Here is a 19497-nt window from a genome sequence, read left to right as displayed (position 1 = left end):
AACTTACTTAAGTTGCACTGTGTTCACTTGCAACCACTTAAATCCTCCATTTTGTACTGAATAAAAACACTATTGTTTATTACCAAGTGCAGGGTAAATAATTGTTACCTGGGGAGGCAGAGTACCCAGTGTGTATAACTTTCATTAATAAAGAGGGCTGACCGGACCTTATAACTGGGGCTTTGGTCCCTTTTGGGGGTAACTTTCCTGGGACCTGAGCTCTTATAACTGAACCCTCCCAGAGCTGAACTGGTTCAGTGTCTGTGCTGCTCTGCAGGGGGATGGTAACCCCAACTCTGTGCATTGGCTGGGGAACACCAGAGCTTCTGCCAGCAAGACAGAGTGGAGGGAAGCCCCAGAAGGCAGGATGTCAGTGTCTTGATAAGCACGCTAGGGGTGTGTCTAGACTACAAGCTTTTGTCAACAAAAGTGGAGTTGTGTCAACTAAACTATACCTGCATCTACACTACCGCCAAGTTCTGTCGACATAACGTTGACAGAACTCGGAAGTTTTGTCGACGCTGGTAAACCTCATTCTGTGAGGAATAACACCTTTTGTCGACAGAGTTCTGTTGACAGAACGTGTTATTGGATCTAGACTGTCCTTTGCATCTACACTCTCACGTCTACAAAGCGGCTTGCTTTGTGGACAGAACTGGATGTAGTCTAGATGCTCTTTGTCAACAGAAGTTTTATCGACAGTATCTTTCGACAAAAGCCTGTAGTCTAGACGTACATTAGGGGACAACCCCAAAGGGATTTCTGTGAACTATCCTGTCACAGGATGACCAGTAAAAAGGCATAGGGAAATAATCAACTCAGGATAAGAGAAATCCATCCTCTACCACTGCTAAAACCTGTGATCAGAGATACCTGGTGTTTATGGAAGCCACTAGAATAGCTGTAACTGGCCAAGCTCATCAGAGGCCAGATTCCTGTTTGTGTTCTGGCCCTTTTGTGCTGTCTGGGAAGTGCAAAGGAGTCAAGGCAACCAGATATGGCCCACTGAGTATTCCCTTGATGAACCAAAGTTCTCTTAGCTGAGGCAAACCAGAATACCTAAGCCCGTGGTCCCCAACACGGTGCATTTCAATGCGCCCGCCAGGTGCTCGGGGCTCGCCTGGCCCTGGGCACATGGCGCAGGGGCGCTTGCGGGGGGAGCGCGCTTGGCGGGGGGAGCGCCAGGCACGCGGCACTCGGCGAGGGCAGGCGCCAGCCCCGGGCGCGCGGCGGGGGGAACGCCGGCCCCGGGCGCGCGGCACTCGGCGGGAGGGGGGGAGCGCCGGGCGCGCGGCACTCGGCGAGGGCGGGCGCCGGCCCCGGGCACGCGGCGGGGGGGAGCGCCGGCCCTGGGCATGCGGCGGGGGGAGCGCCGGGCACGCGGCAGTCGGCGGGAGGGGGGGAGCGCCGGGCACTCGGCGGGAGGGGGGGAGTGCCGGCCCCGGGCGCGCGGCACTCGGCGGGGGGGGGGGGGAAGCACCAGCCCCGGGCGCGCGGCTATGGGGGGGCCCGCCCCGCCCCCGGGCGCGCTAGTGTCCCCGCCCCCTGGCGCCCGACAACCTCAAAAGGTTGGGGACCACTGACCTAAGCTAACATCTGCCCTGCCACCTTGTTCGGCTCAGAACAGGAAGTATGATGGAAGAGTTGTAGGGGTAGATATTAGGCACAGTGTCATGCTCCAGCACTTTACTTCATCACAGTGCCATACTCCAGCTGCACTCAGCTTGGGGGAGACACTGTAACCATATTGCTAATGGCAGAGATGCCTCCATATGCAGATCTACTGTGAAGAATCAAGAAGCTGTAATTGGCCTTTGACTATCCTCCCTTCTCTGCTGAGCAGAATCACAGCCCAGCTCAGTCTCCTACACCCAGTCCAGCTCTAATTTCTTCTGCAGTCAGACTCATGTCATCCTCCATGATTCCTGGGCTCAAGCAGAGGGAACATGGAGAATACTGGAGAGTCAGGCTCCTGGCTCTCAGCTGCAGCACTCACTCTACTTCACAGCAGCCAGGCGAAGCAGTGGCGTTCAGGAAGTCCCATTCAGTATCTGCACTCCTGGGTTGGAACATGCTCTTTGTAGGTAGAATTTTCAGAGAGTTGAATTGCCAAACGGTAACATGCCTGCGCTTAGCACGTGCAATCTGAACTCATTGCAGAGTCTTGCAGCAATTGGATTTTTGATTTTTTTTTTAAACTAAACAGCAGGCACGCCGCAGCAAAATTTCTTAAATTTGGTATTAAAATAACTAGGATTGTGACACACACTAAATTTATCACTAAAAAGATATTTAAGAGAAGAAACACTAATTTTGATCCCTTTTTGTGTTTGAAATGTTACTGGTTTAATCCAGCTGTGTGTCAACAAAATTTAGTTGAAATCACAACTAGAGTAATGAAGTGATGAATCAAACCTGTTATTTCCAAAGCTCCCCTGTAGATTGTTGGCTTATTTACAAACATGTTTTAATTTTAAATCTTGTGCTGCTGCCAGTTTTTCACTTGATTTGAGGCTATTTGGAGCTGTTAGATCATTTAAATTTAAATAATTAAAAAAAGTTGTACAATAGAATGATACAAGAAATATAGTCACATATTTGCACAGCGCTGACGTGTTTGGAATGATATTTAAATTTAATCAGGATGGTCTGTGATTTCTAACATTTTGCACTAACAGGAAAATTTCAGCATATAAAAAGATACCTTAATCATTAAATCTAATTACAAATAAGGTAAGTGACTAAAGAATAATTAATACTGATTCAAAAAATTACCTTGTTGACAGTTTTATGGGGCAGATTTGGCCTGAATACCTGTAAGTAATAGATGCCAGAGTGCGTGGGTGTATATTATTTATTTTTGGTATGGTATCACTTAGAAACTTGAGCAAAGAATTGGGTCCTCATTATACAGGCAAAGATGATAGTCCATGTCCCAGAGATACTCACAGTCCAGGTGTCAGAATGTAACAGCTGGACAAAACTGACACCTGGAATTGAATATAAGGAAGGGTGACCTCAAAATGGCAAAGGTAAATTATTTTAATTGTTTAACCAAAAATATATAATTCTCTTTAAAACATCTTTCTAATGCTTATAATTTTGCCCTGAATTTTCTCATTGCTCCTCTGTCTCATGAGATGGAGTCTCCTGTTGAGAAGTATAATCCCTGTATTATTAAGAAAGCAGTCCACACTGACATTCTTCAAGGAATGGAGATATTGACAGTGTCATTTCTAAAAACGATTCTAGAAATTCCTTTTAGAAACCAAATAAACTATCTTCCTTTTTTCCCATCTAGCTGTTGAGTGGCTGTATTTCACACCACTTGTCTTTCTGTTTTATAGCAACTTGTACCCAAGTTTAAATCTTCATCAGAGCCTTGTAAAACCAAATACATTCTGAGTGACTGCTTGGTAAAATCCAAATCCTTCAACGAACCCCACATAGTCTTAAAAGTCTTCCCATAAAGGAGAACTTGTAGGATAAGGGACAACAACTTGCGTGTTTAGCATTATGTGTGTTAAACTTTTGAGGAAACATTAAATAACCTGACTTTTATGAGGATAGAATACTTGACAAAATTGCATTCCTGGAAAGGAGGATAATTTTCAGAATTAAAAGTTGTCTAGAACTTTAATAGTTCAAAGAAACTGAAGTTTAATACAAATTTTAATGGTCTTTTATGCCATAAGCCACTAGAGCTTTTCTGCTGCTGTAGATAAGCACAGCTGTACCTGGAAAAGTACATTTCACTCTTAAATTATTTTTCTTCAAGAACCCTAAGGAATAAGCAACCACGTATTCCTTAACTAAATCAATAAAGTAGAACTTCAGAAATGCAGGCTCTCACTTGTGTACAATTTCTGTAAAATTGGATTATAGTGAATTTTTAGATAAATATTTTGTGCTTTACTCATAAAATGTGCAAAAGCTATTTCTGACCTTCTGAACAAATATTGTAATCTGAGGCTCTTCCTTGGTGTATTGGTCTAGTAGGTTATGTAAGTTCTTCAAACCCAGCTCTTCAAAGTCAAAGACTATATATAGGCGTTACCAAAACATGATCCCCTGGGTCACTTTCTCTAACTGTTAGATTGATCTCTTATTAAAGCTGCAGGAGTGGACTCCTTCCTATTAGCATATATTTTCTTCTTCCCTATTTCTGGAAGAGATATCCAAAGCTTTCCTAAACTACTTCACCAGCTTGAAAATGTAAGCGCATGTTGCCTGTAAAGTTGTTTATAAATCACAAGAACTCTTCATATGCATTTCACATGTTCAGAACGTTTAGAAGTGTTATGCCTTCTCAGTGTTATATTCTTGCTTTCTTGAAAGGGTTAAAATGTAGAATTTATGGTGAGAAGTAAGGCAAGAAAAGTATGTTATTGCATTCTTGTTTCCAGGCTTAGAATAAACCATCTTGTAGGGTGTTTTGTCCCATCTGACTTCCGTTGTAGCTGTTTCAGCTTTTAACATCCATATTTATTATTTCATGTTGGTAAATCTATTAGATACTGCACAAATTGCCTTTTTAACTAAGTCTGTTGAAATCTCATCCAAACTCTAATCACACTCACATAAGTATATTGTAACCCCCTTTTGGCATGACCATGAAGAATACAGACTAGATTTAGTGTCATAAGCATGCCTCTGAGTCCCAGTCCTCTTAAACTTTGAATCTGGGAATCCTATGTTTGTAATTTACAATGATCTCCAATTTTTGTGACTTTTCATACTCTTCTTTATGGTTGAAACCGTCAAACACTGAAGTTTCCTGAAAAAAATATGTAGCATATCATTAAAATCTTTACTGTATCTGCTCCAACTTTGTGTAATGTCCAGTAGCACATTAAGGGCATCAAGTACCCCTGACTCTGTAACTTCCACTCCAGTTCATCTCTGAAACAGGTTGTACCCACAAAAGTTTATGCCCTACTAAATCTGTTAGTCTCTAAGGTGCCACAGGACTCCTTGTTCTTTTTGCTTCTGTTTGTAACTTACACTGAGAACCCACTTAGTCTTTTGAGGCAACTAACCTGCTAAAATAATTCCTCTGCATCTGCTTAATTTTAGGCGGTTCTCATGGCAAATAGTCTTATAGGACTAAGATACTATATTGGTTTGGTACTTAATACAGTAATGGGTATCTCAAAAATCTAGTGTGTCTCTTGGGGTAGCAAATGTGTTTAGGGCTTGTTTATAACAATTCAACTGAAAAAATGACAATATTCTTAATTTCCTTCATCTGTTCTGCATCAAGGAGGATCATAAATTGTTCATCATTTAAATTGTTCATCATTAACAATTTAGGTTAGATGTTAGCTACCTGTGAAGTCAGGAAGCTTTTCTTAGGTACGTTTTGGAATATCGGTAATTGGAGGGTTCCAAGAACCCATTAGGCAAACATGCATCTGGGTGGTCTAGATAAACGTAAAACCTGTTCAACGCTACGCGGTTAGGTTGACATAAGGTAACTAATGCAGACTTAATTATATCTGTGTATACACTACAACCTTCCTCCCACCAATGTTAGTGCCCAATTACACTGCTGTGACTTCACCTCTCCTACAAGCATAACACTTACTCCAGTGTCGTAAGATTGACCGAGTTATTATGTAGATAGTGTCTCTTCAATTGACTGTCAATTTCTCAGCCCTGAACAAGGAAATTGACTATGCTGAGTGACTCCTGGTGGGGAACCATAGGGGGCCAAGAACCTGATCTTAGTGGGGAACAGGCAAAATAAGCGCAAGATGTTTTTTCCCAATTCCAGTAGGGAAGAGAAGCCATCTGGGAGCCTATGGGGCAGCCAGGTTTCAAGCAGAAAGCTGACAGTGGAGCTGAAAGACTGGGGTCCCCACACTGTCCTTCTTACATTAGGGGAAGTGCTCTATGTGAGAACACCCACCTGAAATCCAAGGAGGGCAGTGTGCACATGCAGTAAATTACTGCAGTGGCTGTAAGTCGAGCTAATGTAGGTTGACTTACATTTCTATTGTACACATACTTGTAGTCCTGACTCTGGAGCAGGGAACAGGATTTGATAACCTACAATACTTCAGGACAGCCTCTCTCTGTGGGAAGCTCAGACCCCTCACGGACAGGGGCTGCTGCCAACCCATGTTGCTGCCTCTAATACAGAGGCAGGAAGCAGGAGCCAGTCTTCCCGTGGAGCTGGTTTTTAAACTGACTTCCCTTGTGGACAAGGTCTCACCTGCCACCCCATGCTGCTGCCTCTGAGGGTATGTCTACACTACCCTCCTAATTCGAACTAGGAAGGTAATGTAGGCATACCACACTTGCAAATGAACCCCGGGATTTGAATTTCCCGGGCTTCATTTGCATAAGACGGGCGCCGCCATTTTTAAATCCCGGCTGGTTCGAACCCTGTGCCACGCGGCTACACGCGGCACGAACTAGGTAGTTCGGACTAGGCTTCCTAGTTCAAACTACCGTTACTCCTCATGGAATGAGGAGTAACGGTAGTTCGGACTAGGAAGCCTAGTCCGAACTACCTAGTTCGTGCCGCGTGTAGTCACGCGGCACGGGGTTCGAACCAGCTGGGATTTAAAAATGGCGGCGCCCAGCTTATGCAAATGAAGCCCGGGAAATTCAGATCCCAGGCTTCATTTGCAAGTGCGGTATGCCTACATTACCCCGCTAGTTCGAACTAGCGGGGTAGTGTAGACATACCCTGATAGAGAGTCAGCAGCACAGGATAGCAGGGAGCTCCCTGGGGTGCACTGGCTACCAGCTCCTTCCCTGGGGACTATCCAAAGTCATGTAACTGGTACAACTTGATGCGGTTACACGACTGGTCAATTACATGCTATACAAATCCTAGAGATTTGTATGTTCCCTAGAGATGAGTATGTTCTAATAGCCCATACAGCAAAGAGTTAAATGCAACCATTTTATAGATTCAATTAAAGTTGGCATACATTGTTTCTCATTTTTAAGTGTATTTTCCCATATAATAGAAAAATCTAGGCGCAGAGCTGAGGTATTTTAAGAAAAAAATCTCTTTTCCCATTTCTTATTGCAATCATTTGTATAGCCAGACTTTGTCAAGACTGACCAGTACTTACACAGTCATACAGGACATTAGCATTTCACTGAGGGAAAACAATGTGCATCTCCATGTGAGGATTACTTTTCCTTTCCATCCCTTCTAGCTCTGCCTATTTTGTAGTTACAATTCCTGATTCTTCAAACGTAGTTTTTGGTTTGACTAGTATACTGACTGGCATGCTGAATTCCCTAATTCTTTGATATCTGATTTCTTTTTCTTTTCTTTTATTTTGGACGAAATTTTAGCATCACGTGGAGATGTAAAAGGACATATTCCAAAGTAGGGAATCTCAAACGTTTCCATGGTGTGGCCCGCATCTCAATACTGAGATTCTTTCCTGGCTCAGCTTCTTGCTGGTTCATGATTACATGATGTCTCTAGAGCAATTACAGTAATTGCTTATATGATAAAGTAGTAACAGGATACAATAAAGTAATAACAGGAAAGCTTGGATACAGTTATAACTGTATGTATTACAACACATTTTGCTCATTCTGGAAGAAGTTCATCACTCTGTCTCCTTTGGCTCTTAATTTAATTTTCTCAGTCCCATCTATTTGTTTCTTTTATTTAAAAAATTAAATTAATGGAGATTGCCTATCTCCTAGAACTGGAAGGGAAAGGTCATTGTGTCCAGTCTACTGCTTCACAGCAGGACCAAGTACCATCCCTGGCAAATTTTTGCCCCAAATCCCTAAATGGCTTCTGCAAGGATTGAACTCACAAGCCTGGGTTTAGCAGGCCAGTGCTCAAGCCACTGAGCTATCCCTCCTCCAAAAACAAGGGGCGCCTCTCTATTTGACCATCCATTTCCCTGTGGGTGACCAACAAGTGCTGTTTGCCTTACTAGTGGGCTTCAGAGCACACTTCAGACGTCTTGGTTTGTGGGTCTATGGCAAACTTCCTTGTGTGACCATGTGCAAGTCGCTTAACCATTTTTGCCTTAGGTATTTCATCAGTAAAATAGATATTGCTTCCCTACAATATAGGGGTGTTAGGATTCAATATTTGTGAAGTATCTTTAGGTCCCTGAAAGGAAGTTGTTACAGCAAAGCATAGTGTAACTATGGTGTTAAGTGCAGCCTTTCCCCAAAATGTAGATGATAAATTACTGTGTTGTGAACGTGTCACAATTGCCTTGTCTGATATGTTATATGCCACCTCAACCTGACAATCTTGATAGCTTTTTTATAGTGAGCATCTGGACAATTGAGACCCTAATATATGAAAGGACATTAGTGTGTACTTAAATCCAATGACTTCAAATCTTGAATCATGTGTGTTGAATCCCACTACCTTCAAATTAAAGACATGTTTAAGTGCTTTCCTGGTGAGGGATGCTTTCCTGAAATCTTAAGGCAGGGCTACACAACACACAGCCCATGGGCCATGTGAGGCCCACAGCCCATTTGTTTGCAGCCCACAATGCAGTTTGGGTTTACATGAGGCTCAGCATGCAGCTCATGGGTGGGATCATTTGAACATGGCCTCCCGTGGGTACACACTCCACAACAGGGAGGTGTCTTCCAGGTGGGGTGAGCTTTGAAAAATGCAAGTGGATGGGCTGCCTGGAACAAATAGGTACGGGGTAGGAATGTAATAGTTGAGTTGATTAACCGATAAGCAAAAGCTTACCAGTTAATGCTATAGGCTACACACATTTCCCACCCCCATCCCCGCACTAATTTTTTTAGCAGGCTGACCAGCAGCATGACTCAGTCCCAGCTTGCACCGGGTTTGGGACCTACCCCCGCTGCAGCTCTGCATTTAAAGTATATTAGGAGCCAGGTGGGCAGGCAGCCCAGCTCAGTTGCAGTTTGCGCTGGGTCTGGAAGTTCAGATCCCACCCCCAGGCAAGGGCTGCTGCAGTGCAGGGTGACAGTGCTGGCTCCCCTCGTGAACTAGTTCCTGCCTGGCACCCTGCACTGCTATCTCTGGGTGGTAGGGGTCTTCCTGGGAGTTGGGGCTGGAGCACACTGGCTGCCAGCCCTGCCCCCAGGGACTATGGAATAGTCAACTAACCGATAAGAATTGATGAGGTTAATTGACTATTTAATTAACTGATATTTAACATCCAGAGTGTTGGTGTTTCTAATCCCCAGGGAGATGGTGCTAGGAGCATTGGGCCATTGTGGAAAGTGCTGGCTGCTTAGCCTTGTGGGCAGAGCCTGAGAAGTGCTGACTGGCTCTCACTGGCCACGTTTGTGTCCAGCCCTGCAGCTTAAGCCTTAATCTTTGTATTCATGCCCATCAGTGTGAAAGAAGCTTTTGTTTGCATATATATTTGCATGCATATGCAACCACGCTTAAATTGCAGTCGTTGGCATGTGCTGTGAGTATCATTGTGCCCCGGGGCTTCCAAAGTTGAATAGCCCTGTCTTAGGGTATATTCCTAAAACTCATGTGGCTGTGTCTAGACTGGCCAGTTTTTCCGGAAAATCAGCCCCTTTTCCAGAAAAACTTGCCAGCTGTCTCCACTGGCCGCTTGAATTTATGCAAAAGCACTGATTTCCTACTGTAAGAAATCTGTGCTTCTTGCGGAAATACTGTTCTGCTTCCATTCGTGCAAAAGGGCCAGTGTAGACAGCTCAGATTTGTTTTCCGCAAAAAAGCCCCGGTCGCAAAAATGGCTATCAAGGCTTTTTTGCGGAAAAGCGCGTCTAGATTGGCACGGATGCTTTTCCGCAAAAAATGCTTTTGCGGAAAAGCGTCCGTGCCAATCTAGACACTCTGTTTCGAAAATGCTTTTAACGGAAAACTTTTCCGTTAAAAGCATTTCCAGAAAATTATGCCAATCTAGACGCAACCATGTGAGTATGAAACTACTACTTTGAGCAAGGAAAATGTCAAGAAGGAGATTGCAGGGCCAGGATCTTAATCTCAAAATGACACATACTTTCTAAAAAATTCTAATGATATCTAGCCATCTTAAAATTTTGTAAAAAAATAATGCGAACTGGCAAGAATGAGTTGTCTGTGAAGACTGTTGCTTGACTTCTGTTTTCTTCAACTTAGTAGCTCCTTTAAATACGCCCTGATTTAAGTTTAAAACTGATAAAATTATTAATATATTTTCTCTGCTGAGAAATAAGGTAATGGCATAAACTTTATCTCCTTGGTAGTTAAATGCTGGAGACACAAAAGTGACTACTTTATCAATTTTAGCTGATAACAAGGTCTTGCCATCTGCCACCCATTAGTCTTTTCAAAAAAAGAAAACAATAGCTCCTAGCTGTTTCTGTGTGAAGAGACTTGCTGGAGAGAGGGGAAACAGTGAACATGCAGGAATATACCTGTGCATTCTGAGCAGTAGCAGAGTTCAGTTCATGTTACAAGAGTTGATTGGGTTATAGTACATGACTCTTGAAGTAAAACCTGTGTTATCCGGCATACCCAGAGATTAGGGCATGCCAGTAACCTAAAAGTTCTGGTTATCTGAAGGAGGAGTGGGGGCAGGAGCCATGCGGGGGCTGGGATGTCGCCTGCTGGGGGGGTCCACGAGCCTCTGGGGGGGGGGGGATGCGGCCTGGTGAGGGGGGTGGAATGGAAGCTGGGAGGCGGAGATGGTGGGGGTGGCCTGTCGGGGGACGGGAGCTGCAGGGGGAACCGAGATACTTACTGCTTGCTTCCAGCTGCCATTCACCCCTCCCCCAGGTATGTGCTGCATGCTCGTCTGAGGAACGGCCTGGCTCTTAAAGGGCCAGTTTCTCTTTTGCTTTTGCTTTTCCCAGCGTCAGAAATTTGCCGGTCTCTACAGGTTTCCGAATAGCACTGGTTTTACTATATTGAGAAGGGGATAATATAGAGTACGAGGAGCAGAACATCTTGGCAAACCAAGGTCAGATATGCAAAGGTAGAAGACACATGGACACTAGAAATGTAAAAACTAACCAAACAGGATAACTGGTTAAATTGTATGTTTAACCAGTGAATGGATTAAACAGGTGCTTGCGGAGAGTAGAGGGGAAACTCCAGCACAACTGGACTAGAGAGGTGGGCTCTGCGGGGCTGAGCAGCCCCCACCGGTGAACCCTAACTGGTATGCCTCACCCATTAAGGTTAACTGTTCACACCCCTAATTGACACTGGAGTTTTATTTATATTAGGAACATTGACCTAAACAATTTTTTTAAAACCCCCAGACTATAAAAATGTAATGTTCTGATATCATATAAAGCTAACTATGGTAGAAAGCAGGTGGTAACTACACAGCTAATTGGCATCTGCAGCCTGCCCTTGTTCTGGCACTCACTGCTAACGTCTGAGTGCTGTTAGTCTGTAGAGTTACCAGTCATGAACTGCATTCTTTAAAAATGTATTTGCAATTTCCTTTCTTTAGAATATAAAGGAGAAGCTGCATTGCTTTAATGATGGGCCATTTAAAGAATGCAGTGGGCCACATTTCCCCCTCCATTACAGTAGTGTAGTTCTGATTATTGCAGTGGGGTTGTACCAGTGTAAGTGGGAGAAGAATTTGACACATTATGTCTGTGTAGAAGTAAAATAGTAATTAGTCATGAAAAGGAAGGGTTGAGAGGGAAGCTCTCTTGTCTACATATATTTTTAATACTATAATTTTATAGTGGAGTGGTGGTTGAATCGTGTGTAAACAAAATGTTTGCATAAAACCAAGTGTACAGTTGTATGAACAGGAATTAAGAATTCAGACCATATCTATAGAATGAGGGAATATTTCCTGAAAAGCAGTGTCTCAAAAACAGGATTTTAGGGGTCATCGTGAGCAAGCTGCTAAACCTGAGTTCCTAGTGTGATGCTGTGGCGAGAAGTTTAGGATGTTGAAACGAGGGAATGTTGAGCAACAGTAGGGAGGTGATTTTACCTCTGCAACTGAAATTGGTCAGACTAATTCTGGAATACAGTGTCAATCTCTCTTGTCCACACTTGAAAAATTGGACAAGGTGCAGAAAAGATCCTCAAAAAGGATTTGCAGGCTGGAGAAAATGCTATAGTGAGATTTATAGTTCAGTCTGTTAGGCTCAATGAGTCACCAGGCCCATGTGCAAGATATTTGTGGGGGAGAGGGTCTCCATGCAGGAAGGGGTGGAATCTTGGGCAGAAGGGGCAGAGGTGGGGCTGGTTTCCTCAGGTAGCCTCAGAACTGCCTGTCGCATGCCACAGCTCCCCCAGGCAGCCCTCAGTAGCAGCAGCAGTGGCCGGAGTCCCAGGCCCTTTTGAATCACCCTCTTTGCCCCCATCTGTCACCAGGCCTGGTTAGGCTTATCATAAAGACTGGGGCAACTTGATTACAGTACATGGGGCACAAAAATACTGATATTAATGGGCTCTTTAATCTAGTGGAGAAAGACATAACCACAACAAATGTCTGGAAGCTTAAGCAAGACAAATTCAAATTAGAAATAAGGCACAAAGCTGTAACAGGGCAATTAGCTGCTGTAACGAACTACTAAAAGTAGTGATGGGCTCAAATCATGATGGGATCTCTTTCTGGAAGATTTGCTTTACTCAAACCCACGTTATTAGGCTCAATAAAGGAGTAACTAAGTACAATTTAATGGCTTGTCACATACGTTAGGTCAGACTAATGATGTAATGGTACCTTCTGACCTTAAGTTGATAATTAAAAATTGGGTGTGTCCCTTTTTGTTTCTTGACAACTTTTTTAAAAAAGTGAGTGGACTAAAATAAAACATTTGACATAAAGGGTTCATTTTCACATGTCCATATAAAAATCAGAGTTAAATCACGATGCCATTTAAGGAGGAAGCAGAGGACAACAGAAATCTGAGGGATGTTCACAGGTGTTTATCAGGTCTGGGGGCAAGAGGAGGAATTAATTACATGATCTAGTGTTCCAAGCAACAATTCAGAAATCTATATAGAAAAGCTAAGATCTGAACAAAGGCACCAGATATTTTCCTAGTTTTCCAGACTTGGTGCATCAGCGTTTCATTAGTTTTGCATTGAGCTACTTCCTTTCTGTATTCTGAGTAGATGAGTTGAACATTTTCTAATTTTAAATTTTTAATATGAGAAATCCAATTTTTCAGCCCATTTTAATTTTTTATTTCTGTGGCCAGGTTGAAAATTGTAGCTTAAAGTAAAGAGGGTCTTCGTAGATTAACAAAAAGTTATAGAAGAATAGACGCGTTGTATTATTCAAGAAATGTTTCGATTATTACATCTTGCAAAATTCTTCATCAAATAAACTGATTCATTAGGCACAATAATTGCACACTAAATGTGATTCACTTTTTCAGGTGTCACCAAAACATCTGTGAATAGATTTTGTTTTGTTCTGTTTTGTTTTGTTTTTTTGGTGTTGTATAAAGGATGCACTTCTGAGCCATTCTTTGAGCCTGCTTGCTGGCATAAAGAATTCCTATCATTATGCCAAATAGTTAATTGACAACAAGTTGCCAAGAATAAATAAGCTTGTTGATCTCCACTGCATATGTACATATGACGTGAGATGAGGTATTAAATAGGCATCTGTCTAAGTGAATAACCTTGTACCCATTTTCATGTCATACATTAAAATTACATTTTAAACAAATATGATCTCTTCTCCACTTATGAGTACAAGGGATGCTGACAGGTATTTAGCAGGGCTGTGGGCAAGAGGTGAGTAGCCAAGTCTAGGGCACTGAATGAGTGGCATAATGATTACTCTCTCCTGTCTCAGTCTGTCACTTGCTGGTTGATGTACCATGGTTTATAATGACACGTTTGAAGGAAAGGCCTCTAAACTGACTTGTAGGTTTTATTGCTTATGATGCTTGTGTTTTAGATACACTTTCTGTTTGGGAGGAACAGTGAAAATAATAGTTTATTTTTATTTATTGTATTTGTGCCATCATTAGATTAGCATCATTTTTTAATGTGGTTGCTAAATTGGGGCTGTCTAAATTTGAGCTGCCTCATGGAACTGAGAAGAAACAAGGAAAAGGGATATGGAACTTCCTGGGAAAAAAAGTTTTCCCTCTTCTGGCATCTGCTGAAATGATACCTTGGAATGAAGAACTATCATAATGAGTGTCTGTATAAGAAGGTGATGGCTGCAAACAGACTCAGAACTATGACAGGACTTTGGAAGCAGGCTCACCATCATATATTACTGGAAGAAGCTGCAGGAGGCTGGAAAGAAACCTTAGGTTTCCTCTGGGAAAAATTACCACATTGCACTTAGAGAGCTCACTTTATATTAAATTCCTAGCCAGCCTAAAGAACTGAAAGAGCTATTATTATGTATTGTGATAAAATTTTATATTTCAGCTTAGCAATTCATTTGTTTAATTGATGGGACGTTACTTGAGTTCATAAATCTTCAATACAACTGATGCTCACTGATTCTGCTTTGAGGATTTGTATTCTTCCAAACTCACTACCAGAACATGCACAAAGAAATTATAAACAAAAAAAAATCATTGGTGATTTGATGGTAGGCCTGCAAAATGTACTCTAGCTGCCACAATGCTCTTTTGTACATGAGGCTGTGGGGGCAATTACGGTTAGTCTCTAAGGGCATGTCTAGACTGCCCACAGATTTTGAAAGAAAATATGCAAATTTATGCCAAATTTACATATCTTCTTCCAATCCCATTTTTTGGAAGAGTTTTTTGAAAAAAAAAAAAAAAAAAAAGGCAGTCTGGATGCGGTTATTTTTAACCCTTTTTCAAAAGAACCCTTCTTCCTAAAAAAAATGACATGTACAGGGTTCTTTCGAAAAGGGTTTTTTTCCCCCCCGAAAGAACCACATCTAGACAGCTTTTTTTTTTCTGAAAAAATTCTCCCAAAAACCGGATTGGAAGAAAATATGCAAATTCGTGCCGTAAGCTTGGACAAATACCTTATGTTCTGATAGTTTTTTCCTAGATGATTTCTCAGATAGCTGCGTAGTTTCAGAATACCACTTTCCTGCGGTGTCCTGTAGTATTAGTCATTGGTAAGTATTGTTTGTACCAGCTCAAAGGTCCATTGAATGCAAACAAATTATATTTTAAAAATATTTTGAATGTTACAGTGTTAAACGTTTTTTGACATGGAAGTTTGGTGCATTTATAGGTGGAACATGTAGCAACACACATTATTAAGGGTTGTCAAGCATTCACTTTCTGCGTTCTAAGGGGACTGTTTTGCTTAAACTGTTTTCTTTTGAGTTGGAGTTTTTCCTTGCCCACTGGTAATTTTTTTAAAGTAATTTTCATGAAAATTGTAGTTATGTCTTGGATATGAAAAAGCGGAAGAGGTGGCTTGAAGGAAACCCTTTTGTTGTTTATAAACAGTATTTAGCGGTTGTTTTGAACTGCTCCAGCAGCTCAGGTGGGTTGGGATTCAGGTTCCTACCACATATGAAGCCAACACAGGAGACATGGGGGCAGGAAGAATTCCAGAAATGACACTTCCTTTTGCCCTGCAAGATCCTGGCTGCTCTTTTTGCTTCTTTGGGATATTGACAGCTGTTGTATGGTAGAGCTGCCTGATGGCTGCTCTGATTTACCGCTAGAAACTAGGTTCTGGTAAAACCTCTAAGGTTTTACTGTAACTGACTTTGTTACTCTGCAAAAGTGTTTCATTTTCCAGGTAGAAGTAGGTATGTGGTTTTAAAAACTGATTATTCCTGGTTTTGTTCACTAGTATTGAACAATTTCATGTCGTTTTAAGAATTTAGGACTGTGTTTTCAAACATCTATTCCGGTGAATCCATTCAGGTGAAGTTGCCATAGTCATGTAGTCATAACTCTTGGCAGAGATTTGGTGGCCTCTGTGAAATTCATTTGTGGTCTTAACCCAGTTCCTATCACATACACATATTCTTCAGCAAGACTACATCACAGTAGTTTTCCATGTTGTCAATGTTGGAAGAAGTATTAATGATTTGAATGGATATGGAAACTGAATTATGTACTTGCATATCCCTGTCATTCTTGTAGGTCAGTGGTTTGGGCAGGTGGTATAACTGGGCTACTCAACACATGGCCTGTGGCCCGCATGAGGCCGGCAGTCCATGGTGCAGTTTGGGTTTAAGTGGGGCTCAATACGTGGCCCCTGGGTAGGATCCTTTGAACATGGCCTCCACTGGGAACACACTCCACAACAGTGAGATGTCTCCCAGGCAGGGTGAGTATTGAAAGATGCAAGTGGACAGGCTGCGTGGAACAGATGGGTACATGGTAGGGATGTAATAGTCTAGTTGATTAACCAATAAGCAAAAGCTTACCAGTTAATGCTATAGACTACATGCATTCCCCCCCCCCCAGCCCCTTTACCCCCCCAGCATGGCTCAGTCTCAGCTTGCACTGGGTCTGGGACCTACCCCCACTGCAGCTCTGCATTTAAAGTGTTTTAGGAGCCAGGCGAGCAGGCAGCCCAGCTCAGTTCCAGTTTGCGCTGGGTCCAGGAGTTCAGGCCCCACCCCCAGACAGGGGCTGCTGCAGTGCGGGGTGACAGGCAGCTGATCCATGAGGGGAGCTGGATTTTAAACTGGCTCTCCTCATGGACCAGCTCCTGCCTGGCACCCTGCACTGCTGACTCTGGTAGAGAGGCAGCAGGACAGGGTGGCAGGGGGCTCCTGGGAGTTGGGACTACAGCACACTGGCTGCCAGCCCTGCCCCCTGGGACTATAGAATAGTCGACTAACTGATAAAAATTGATGAGGTTAATTGACTATTCAGTTAACTGATATTTAACATCCAGGGTGTTGGTGTTTCTAGCCCCCAGGGAGGAGGTACTGGGAGTGCCGGGCTATTGTGGAAAGTGCTGGTTGCTTAGCCTTGTGGGCAGAACCTGAGAGGTGCCGACTGGCTCACACTGGCCACGTTTGTGTCCAGCCCTGCAGCCTTAATCTTTGTATTCATGCCCGTCAGTGTGAAAGAAGCTGTTTGCATATATTTGCATATATATTTGCATGTATATGCAACCACACTTAAGTTATGGCCCTTGGCGTGTGCTGTGAGTATCATCGTGGCCCCTGGTGCTTCCAAAGTTGAGTAGCCTTGTTGTATAATATTGACACTTTGGCAGCACTGAAAATCCAAGAGTAATTTGGCATTTTCCAAAAGCACATAATTCAGATTGAGAAAAGTAAAATCAGAACCTTCCAGACAGGCATCTTTTTTATAAGAACCTGTCAACTGAAAGAAACATGTTTATCTCTGACAGAAAAATAAGGACATTTCCCATTTCTACTTTCAGTAGCCCCTAAAAGGAAGGCTAGACACAGTTTGTAGGGCCAAACTACGCTTGCGTAGACGTGCATTTAGCCTTAAAAGATCCTTTACCACCCCTGAGCAGGAAGAGAACTATATTTAAAGGCCAGGCGGTATTAGTTTAGCTGCGCAGAATGTTGTGTTAACAGATTATAAGATCTTGTAATCCTTATTGGAAATCCTGACTTCGCGTGTAACAAAATACTTGTGTAACCCCCATTATGCTATAACTTTTGAAATGCTGGGATAGTGCTGAATGTTTTATAGAGTCGGATACAAAGACGAAACCATGATGCTTGTTTTACTATGTATGTAATAAATTGTTGACACTACTGCTTGGTAAATCAGTATCATTTTAAGCTTGTGAAATTTTAAACACAATTTGTTACCCTTTGCCATGTACCATATTGTTTTACCCCTGAGAGCGTTGACATACATTTTCTTCTTCAATAAGTTAGTAAAATGTAGATATCAATACATTAATCTTATATTATTTTTTCTTCCTTTTTTCAGCGGAGCCCCTGCCTTTAATGGACTTGTGCCGAAGATCAATTCGCTTTGCTCTTGGCAGAGATCGCCTGCATGACATCGAATCTCTACCTTTGCCCCAGTCTCTGAAAAATTATTTACAGTATCAATAAGAAACCTTAGAACCCTTTTTCTGGCTCCATGTTGGACTAAATCAATGCAAATGGCAGAAAGTATTGTTTACATCAAAATAGAAATATTTGTGGTGGACCCTTGAGTGTTATTTAATTTTTAATGTATGTGGGGGCTTTTTCTGAATCAATTGAAGCAGAACAATATGGTGTGAACTAGAGAACGCAGAAATCAGTTTGATCTATATTCACAAATTATCTGTTGCCTAGAGAACAGTATTTAGGATTGGGTTCTCCTGGTCAGATCCTTAGCTGGCATTTACTGGCTTAGTTCCACTGACTTCCAGTTAACATCAGCTGAAAATCTGGCTCTCAAGAATTATCCAGAAGTGCATCCTTTGAATAATGTGTCCACTAGAGAAAGAAATAACACTGTGTTAAGTTAACAATAATATCTAAATCTTAAGACTTGATGTTCAAAGGTGCTGAGTTATTATCACAAGTTTATCTGGCCCTTAATGTGTTAAAGGACCTATCATGTTTAACATCTAGATAATGATTTATTTTATATAACACCATTGCTGGATTTAAAGAAAAATTGTTACTGAAGAGTGGAAAATCAATTACATTTGATGCAATCCAGTGTTTTCAAGACCAAATCTCATTCCTCCATAGTTCTGCGTAGTTTATAACAGAGCTGTTCACTGTCTTGAGATTTTAGGATATTCACATTTTGAGAAGGTTACTTTTTTATTTGAACAAATTTATTATTTTTATGTCATACCAACTCTAAATACTTTTGTTCTCTTTTTAATGTATGTGTGATACATTGTTTATTTATCTGTTCAACATCCTCATTTAATTGTTTTCCATCTTGGAAGGACTGGTTTACTTTTGTCCCCCCACCCACCAAGATGTATTCCTTTTTCAGGCTCAACCTGTTTTAAAGATGCTGCTTTCTATTTGCATTTCTTAAGTTTCAAGTTATTTGCCTGATCAGTTATCTAGTTTTTAAACTGGAAGTTGTTGTAATGGCAGAATATCAACTGATGAGACCTAACTGCCTTCAGCATATTTTAATGTGAATTTACTGATGAATGAGGACAACATTTCTAATAAAGTCTACTGCCCAAAATTAAACAAGTATCTCCTTTCTCAAACTATCTGATATACTTAAGAGAAGCAATATATTTAGAACTGAAGTTCAATTCCTTTAGCACTTACGCTGCTGCTTTGGCATTTCTATGGCCGTGGTGTGTGTGTGTGTGGGGTATAAGGGGTGAGGGACCCATCTTCCTTAGCAGTGCCAGTGCCCTGTTCCTGACCTGTACTAGTCCTGTAGATTTGTCAGCACTTACACCAACTATGTACTATACAGTAATTCCTCGCTTAACACGTTTTCACGATAGCACGATTTTGGGGGTGGGGAGCATTTTTCAAACAACACGACTGTCCCCATAATAACACAATTTCCCCAACCGGCTGTCTGGTCGCCGGCAGCTGCGCGGGCTTTCCCTGCCTCCCTGCAAAAGCAGCAGAGGTTTGCCGCTCGCTGCACCGTTCCCCAGCGACCTCCTCTGGCCGGATGCCTCGCTCCCTCTCCCTCTGCACCCTGCTTGCAGCCAGGTTTCCCCAT

At 42.3% G+C, this 19497-nt stretch overlaps 1 protein-coding gene across 5 annotated transcripts in view; it reads left to right on the top strand.

Moving 5' to 3' along the window:
* The window catches only part of SPSB4 (splA/ryanodine receptor domain and SOCS box containing 4), a 344397-nt gene extending 325380 nt beyond the window's left edge, over positions 1-19017 (top strand). For all 5 annotated transcript variants that reach the window (XM_075937532.1, XM_006134825.4, XM_006134824.4 and 2 more), the window contains one exon: positions 17776-19017. In XM_075937532.1, coding sequence (XP_075793647.1) covers positions 17776-17903 — 128 coding nt within the window. In that variant the 3' untranslated portion in view covers positions 17904-19017. The remainder of the gene's footprint in view (positions 1-17775) is intronic.
* The last annotated feature ends 480 nt before the right edge of the window (positions 19018-19497 follow it).

This window comes from Pelodiscus sinensis, chromosome 10 (genome assembly GCF_049634645.1).
Source record: "Pelodiscus sinensis isolate JC-2024 chromosome 10, ASM4963464v1, whole genome shotgun sequence".
Lineage (NCBI taxonomy): Eukaryota > Metazoa > Chordata > Testudines > Trionychidae > Pelodiscus > Pelodiscus sinensis.
Note: the sequence above shows the minus strand (reverse complement) of the source record. Positions and strands in the feature narration are given on the sequence as shown.